This window comes from Perognathus longimembris, chromosome 28, assembly GCF_023159225.1.
Source record: "Perognathus longimembris pacificus isolate PPM17 chromosome 28, ASM2315922v1, whole genome shotgun sequence".
Taxonomy (NCBI): domain Eukaryota; kingdom Metazoa; phylum Chordata; class Mammalia; order Rodentia; family Heteromyidae; genus Perognathus; species Perognathus longimembris.
The window spans coordinates 80322859-80330308 of NC_063188.1; the positions used below are offsets into that span (position 1 = coordinate 80322859).

A 7450-nucleotide genomic window follows, 5' to 3' on the forward strand; every position below is an offset into this window, starting at 1 on the left:
GCCCAAAGGAAGTTCTGTCTATTATATTCACACTGATTTGTACATATTTCCTTTTTTCTCTTTCTAAAGCTCCCAACCACCTCTAGCTGGTGAATATAGATACATGGTTAATGAAACATTGCTACATTTTCTGTCACCTGAAAATGTCTTTATTTCCCCACTTTTCCTGAGGATATTTCCCCTGAACCTTGAATTCATAATTAACTATTCTTTAGTGTCACCACTTGAACAATTTGCCAGTACCTTCTAGAATTTTCTGGATTCAGAGAAGATATGCAATTGCATTTAAATCAGTGCTCCACTGTAAAAAATGTAAGTATTTCTCTCTAGCTGATTTCACCTGGGTTTTTTTTCTGCCTAATTTTCTTTTTTTTAAATTATTATTGTCAAACTGATGTACAGAGAGGTTACAGTTTCATACATTAGGCATTGGGTACATTTCTTCTACTGTTTGTTACCTCCTCCGTAATTCCCCCCTCCCTCGTCCCCCTGTCCCTCCCCTGTCCCCCTGTCCCTCCCCCCCCACGTGTTGTTCACTTGATTTATACCAAAAAGTTTTGCAGTTATTGCTTTTGTAGTCGTTTGTCATTTTACCCCGTGTCTCTTGATTTTGGTATTCCCTTTCAGTTTCCTAGTTCTAATACCAGTATACACAGTTTGCAATGTACTCAGATAAGATACAGAGATACTGCAGGTACAACCACAGGAAGGGGATACAAGAGAGTCATCAATAATAGAAGCTACAGTTACACATCACATGTTGAAAGTAATTACAACAGTGATATAACAGTCATTTGATTACATGGAGTTCATTTCACTTAGCATCATCTTATGTGTTCATAAGGGTATAGCTATTGGGCTCTTGTTATCCTCTGCTGTGACTAGCCTAAACCTGTGCTAATTATTCCCTATGAGGGAGACCACAGAGTCCATGTTTCTTTGGGTCTGTTTCCACCTAATTTTCATAAGTTGCTTATCGTGTGTTTTGATATGGATATCAACAAAGATTGCCTGGCCTGGTTTTGTGGTTGTGATCCCAACAAAAATTTAGCTCATCGCTCTGCAGATGTGTGTTAGGTCTGCTTTGTTTCTCTATTACTCAGAATCCAGGATGAAGTTGACTATAATTCCACATGGATGTATGGTTTTAAGATGTGTAAGCATGGTGAGTTGGGAAGGTTTGCAATTAGTCTGACTGTTGTATTTTTCTTTTCCTAGGACTCATCATAGAAATTTAACAAAAATCCACTTGGAGCTGAGTGGAACTTGAGGTTCCAGAGGCAGATTTGCATCAGGATTGTGATCTGGAACACCTGAGGTGGTTAATAATAGCGCTTCACATCTGCAATCAAAAAAAAAATGGCCCCTAAGAAGCCTAGAACACCCAAAAGAAGAAAGACACAACATGGAGAAGCTGAAAATGTTGGAGAAGCAGAGCTGGAAGAATTTGAAGTGGAGAAAGTACTGAGCCGACGTGTAGTAGCTGGCAAGGTAGAATATCTCCTGAAATGGAAAGGATATTCAGATTCTGATAATAGCTGGGAACCGGAAGAACATTTAAATTGTCCAGACTTAATCGAGGCTTTTTTCAATTCTCAAGAGGATAGCAGGGAATCTGAAGGTAGCATATCAACTGAGAATAGCAATGCTAATGATAATCTAACAGGATTTGCTAGGGGTCTAGAGCCTGAAAGAATAATTGGAGCCAGAGTAACAAGTGATGGATTGCTGTTCCTCATGAAGTGGAAAGATTTAGATGAACCTGAGTTGGTGCCATCACGTGAGGTTAATGAGATATGCCCTCAGCTAATAGCCACATTTTATGAAGAGAGAATAAGTCGTATTGCTTCTTCAGCACGGGAAGCTCAGTAACCTTATGGTTCATTATACATATAAATGCACGTTTATATATATGTTGAAGTATGTATAATCTAAGTGTTATATTTGAATTATTGTTGTGAAAAAGTGTCTTCCTTATAGTTAAGTAAAATTTGATATGTTGTACTTGAACATTGTATTGTGGTGTTGTTGAGGTCCCATTTTTGCCTTCATGCCACTGACTATTTGAATATAAATAATAAAGATTTCTGTGGTTGCATTCTTTATCTGAGAAGAATATTGGTTTCTGTGGTACATTTGCACTCTTTCACTAGGAGGCCTTTTAAAAGTTAGTCAATATATTGTTCATTATTAATTAGAACACCTTCTCTTTTATTGAAGGGTTGATACTGAAACTGATTTTTTTTTGGATGACTATATTCATAAACTGCAGTGACAATTGTGGGATACTGCATTTTAGTGGTGGTGGGTACCTAACCCAGGAATTCCTTTATGCGAGATATATGATGTATCACTAAATGACATCCTTTCTCTAATTATTTTTAAATTTTGTTTTGGATTTAGGTCTTTAAAGAGTAGTCTCAATAGCAGCACTTGCAGGTCTTAATCTTGCTAGATGGGCAAACAGACTTCAAACTTTACTTCTTCCTGTCTCTGCCATAAATCTCAATATAGTACGCTATTGCCACAATGTCCCAAATGAAATTATTTCTCACTACCAAAAATGCCACCAGTGCATATGAGAAAGTAAGACTAATTTCTTTTCTTTAATTAGGTAAGCAAAACTCAGTTCACATTAAAAAGTGTCTCCAGTGGCCTATTCCAGTACAGAATATTGGAATCTGTACACACTAGCGCATAAACCCTGGGAAACCTAAGACTTGGCCTGTGGAAATCCAGCCAGCTTTATTCAAAGTATCTGTAATACAAACTGGCCTGCTGATATAGCTCCACAGGTCCTCTGCCTATATATGAATTAACCCTACCAAAGACATCCCATTCACGCCCCCAAACTAAGACAAATCCTTTGATATTGTTCTGCCAGCCAACCTGTGAGTGATCATCACTCTCATTGGGAGGGCAATGGGCCCAAGTTGATAGGGCACACTCTATCACAGTCTGTGGTATTGAGCGCTCTTCTGGACAATATGGACAAAAGTATGACCCCAACTGCACCATCTGTACTTGACTTAGGTCCTAACTACACATGAGTTCCTGCTTACACAAGGCTAACAGAGAAGGCTGATTCCTAAGCAATAGCCTTGGTGTCAGAGTTCAGATGTCTGATCCTTGTTTGGTCAGAACATACTTCATCCGAGTAGGAATGTGGGAGATGAAACCTGTCTATGTGATTGTGCCATCTTGTGGGGTGAAGTTTTTATCCTCTCTCTGTATTTGTTCATGAGAATAGTTGATTGAGTACATCTATCTACTCTGGTTCAGCCTTCCTCTTGGAAGATGCCACCTACCTGGGAAGAAACTAATAGCTCCCCTGGCAACTTTGTGTCATTAGGAGTCCCTACTCAATCTTGGGTACTGATTCTTTAAAAGAAGAGGCCAGGATCCCCTTCACTGTTCACTTGATGGCTACAGACAGAAAAGATCCCCGATTCAAGAGAACCAACTTAATATGTGAAGATTCAGTGGCATTTTTGTTCCATATGTGCCCAGTATTGTGAAAATGTGTTCTGAGCCAGGTATGTTGTGTGGAACTAGTTATGTTTCATACTTGATCACCAAATCAGGGATTTAGTATGTGAACACAGTTCCAGAAGAAAGATAACTTGGCCTCAATCTCAACAAAACAGCCATTGGTCAATCTTTCCTCATGGCATTGGGAATCAATCCAACCAAGTAGCAAGAAAGCAAAATTAGAATACCTGAATCAGTCTCACAGTCTGCACACCCACACAATACACACCATCACACACAAACCCAATGAATGACAGGGTGGGTTTGTGTGCTATGCTCATTGGGAGAAGCAATTGAGCAAATGAAAATTCTGAGAACTTATTCAAAATATAACTCCATGTATAATGACTAGTTCTGTAGTTCCAGTGAAACACTAGTTGTTTAGCATCAGGTAATGGAAATATTTATTTCTACTCCCTTAACAGAAAGCTATATTTCTCCCTGTTTTACTGTCCCTGAATGGTCTATAGCCTAATGGGGAAGGCAAGGGGCAGTGGCACTCTTGTGTGCTGTGGGAATATTCAACCTAATAAAGACTCCATAAGGGCAGCACAAGTTGAAGAGGATGTGATAGCTTTTACTGGACTTGTCTAGCAATGAATGTTTGGGTGCCTGTAGGTTGAAACTACACAGGAACTCCCTTCTGAGACCGCCATGGCAGAGAAAACTCTGTCCTAGTATTTTGTCTTGCCACTTGGACCAAAAGTCTGCTCCTCAGGTTTTCTCATAGTGAGGGATGACAATAATGAGACCTAAAAGGATGACCAAACTATGTGAGAGCAGATTTAAAGTTCCAGTTGTGGCCACCTGCTTCTTGTTTGTGTTACTGAGGTCAAGCCCTCTGAGTTTCTGTCTAGTGTCTCCACTGATAGCAGTAGTTGTTCAGATTAACCCTTTCCCTTCTGCCTGGTATACTTAAAGTTCCATCATGTTATTGAATGTGGAGGGTATCCAGTTGAGGAGGAAAGAGTTTGCCTGTATAAGTGGGTGCCACCTGATCTAAGCTAAAGGAACTGAAGGGAACAAGATTCTTGCAAGGAGATGAATAGAACAACAGGCAGCCAAAATCTCTAGTGCCTGCTCAATATGTAGGGGTGAGGTGGAATTTTGATTCAGTGGGGCCTGTGTTGTTCACTTGATCTTTCTGATGACTATAGTGTCCAATTCTGGTATCACAGCTCACTTGGATCCAGATCTATTGTGGGTCAATGTACATGGTCTACAAATGTCTTCTTTGGGCAGTAAGGGTTATAGACATGCACAAGCCCTTTGTTGGCATCTAGAAATTAGCTCGTAGCTATATGCCAGAGGCAGGATCCGGAGAGTCAGTACTGGGCCTGTTTGTGGTTCCTGGAAATCAAGTAGAAGGGAACGATCACTGATTATTGGAGAGCAGAGTGGAAGCTCCAGTTTAGGATTCAGAGTCAGTCTGTGTTATTTTCTGGCTATGGAAGAATGCCTGCCTTTGGACAAAATACTTCTCCCCCTCCAGCAGGTGCCTTTGAGGCTCCCATTCCCCATGTAATGATTTCAGTAGCCAGTGGAGGAGGCAAGTATGAGGCCAGGTGGCTTGGTGCCAGGGGCATCCCATAGTGAATCTCAGCTATGGCAGCCTGAAAGGTGTAACTCAGTTTCTCCACCCAACTGCAGCCATCAAGTGAAGAAAAAGTTCTAGGATCAATTAAATTTTCCTGACATAATGGCATTGTGTTTTAGTAAGGCCTGTGTTGTAAAAGCTGTAATTCTAATGACTGCAATCCCCACCACTTTTATTCTAGATAATCCTGGGACAAATGCATGTGCATGGGGGGAGGGGTTGTATTGAAGCATGCTAGGAGGTATGCCAGGCTAAGATATGGTCTAGAATCAGTTTTCCTGGAAAAGTGGTTGTGTTAACTGGTTGCCTAGGCCAAGTAGTAATAAACCTCAGTAAATGGAAACAGAGCCTGGGAGGCAAAACTCAGATCCCAGACAGCAGACAAGTTCAGTAGACACTGATCAGCTTGTCAGGGTGGCTCGACTCTTACACATGGAGAAGCAGAAAACAAAACAGGCCTAATCGTCAGCCATTATGCAAACCGTGAGGAAACATAGAAGGACTGGGCGTGCAAATCCACTGGTGCTGTGCTAGATTGGGAATACACACCTGGGTATCCCCCAGGCTCACATCAACCCCTAATATCTCCGCTTCCACCCATCTGTGATTGGTCCCTCTCTGTGCATGGGAGTGGGAGTAGCAGGAGTTTGTGCTGGGAGAGTGTTCATTCATCCTGGAATCTAGATCATCCACAGGGTCACGATAACCCATGTGTGCCTGCGGTCAAGAGGCTGGCCGGCACAGTGCGCTGGCACCAACGGGATACTAGAGATCCTAAAGGTAGGTGTGGTGGTCACTGGCAGTCCTGGCTCTTAGGAAATTGCTGCCTGACTGCCGCGTGTAGGCTCCACAGGTCTGATCTTCACTGGTTCCTTTGAAGACGCGGGCAGGGAAAGAAGAGGAGTGACAAGTGGTTTTTTGGGAGCGGGGTTACAGTGGTGAGGGTGACTCCGTTCTCGTGCTGCAAGGCAGGCCGTCGGGCTCCTGCCAGGGGATCCCCAGATGCTAGCAGTAGGGAGAATACGTCTCTCCCCTCAGCCTGGTGTCATTGAGTGCGGCTGTCTTTTGGATGGGGCTATAGGGCAGTGGAGAGGAAAGGATTTCCCTAGGCCACGTGGAGACTCTGGGCCACCTCAGCGAATGCACCCCAAGTGGACCGAGGATGCGTGGGGGTTCAGTAGAGCATTGTATGGCTGCTGATTCTCCACCTTTGTCATCCCCAGAGGCTTCTGCACAGGTACAAAAGCCCTAAGGGCTCCCATGAACTCCCCTGACAGTACTAGTCAGGACCACTTACTCTGCCGGCTGTTTTTCATATGTTGTGAAAACACAGGTCTGGACTGGATGTGATCCTTTGAAGAAATCATCAGGTAGGGAAGACTGGATGACACTTGCCTCTTCGGCAGCCTGGTTTTCTGTGGGCATTTTGTTGTTGTTGTCATTTTTGGGTCTTGATCTCAGGACATATATGTCTTTGTGCTTGACATTTTTCACTCCACACCACTGCTATACAACTTTGATCCACAGCTCCCCTTCTGATTTTCTACTAGTTAACAGGAGATAGGTGTACCATGGACTTTTTATTGCCCTGACTGGCTTCAAACAGCAATCCTCAGTTATCAGCCTCCTGAGTGGCTAGGACTTCAGTCTTTATTCAACCACCACCAGCTTTGGGAGAAAATTTTTTATGGTGGCTCTCCTTATACCTTCTGCTTCATAGTATTGGGTCAGTTGATCTGGGTTCCGCTCTGCTTATCCACTAACCCGAGAAACTGGATAGAGTAACTACTTCCTATCTCATCCAATTTGCATTCCTGGGGCTCTTGACTGGTGAAATAGGAAAAGGAAAGTGTGTCACAAGGCACCTCCAGGTGCTACTGAACCTCCCATCTAAATTAGTTCTAATGTACCTCGAGTAAAAGAATAAAATCTGCAGCTTCATAAATAGTTCTAAAGTATTGACCCATACTTATTTTGCGATGACTGTCTAGTAATATGTTTCAATAGATGGTCTGGTGTTAAATTCTATTTCAGGGAGCTGTTATGGCCTGTTACTATTATTCACGCTAATGCAGATCAATGATGGTTGTTAGTAAATATTTCTTTGATATCACTGTGTGCAAAATTGACCGTGGCTTACCAAAACAATCATCAACTCTGGTACTAGTGTCCTTGGCCTGCCTAGATATTTGTAGCTTGGTATGGTCTAGTGACAAATTCTCAGGTTAGCTTGTTGATGATGTCACCAGATAAAAAAGTGAAATAATACTTGTAATTAGAGAGCTGGTAGATAGTGCTAACTGTGGATTCCTTGGTCTAGTG

General features: G+C 42.3%; 1 protein-coding gene across 1 annotated transcript; it reads left to right on the forward strand.

Moving 5' to 3' along the window:
- Positions 1-1359: 1359 nt before the first annotated feature.
- LOC125343154 (chromobox protein homolog 3-like) lies at positions 1360-1872 on the forward strand. Its single transcript, XM_048335424.1, has one exon. It carries the CDS (start codon positions 1360-1362, stop codon positions 1870-1872), a length of 513 nt encoding a protein of 170 aa, XP_048191381.1.
- Positions 1873-7450: the final 5578 nt, after the last annotated feature.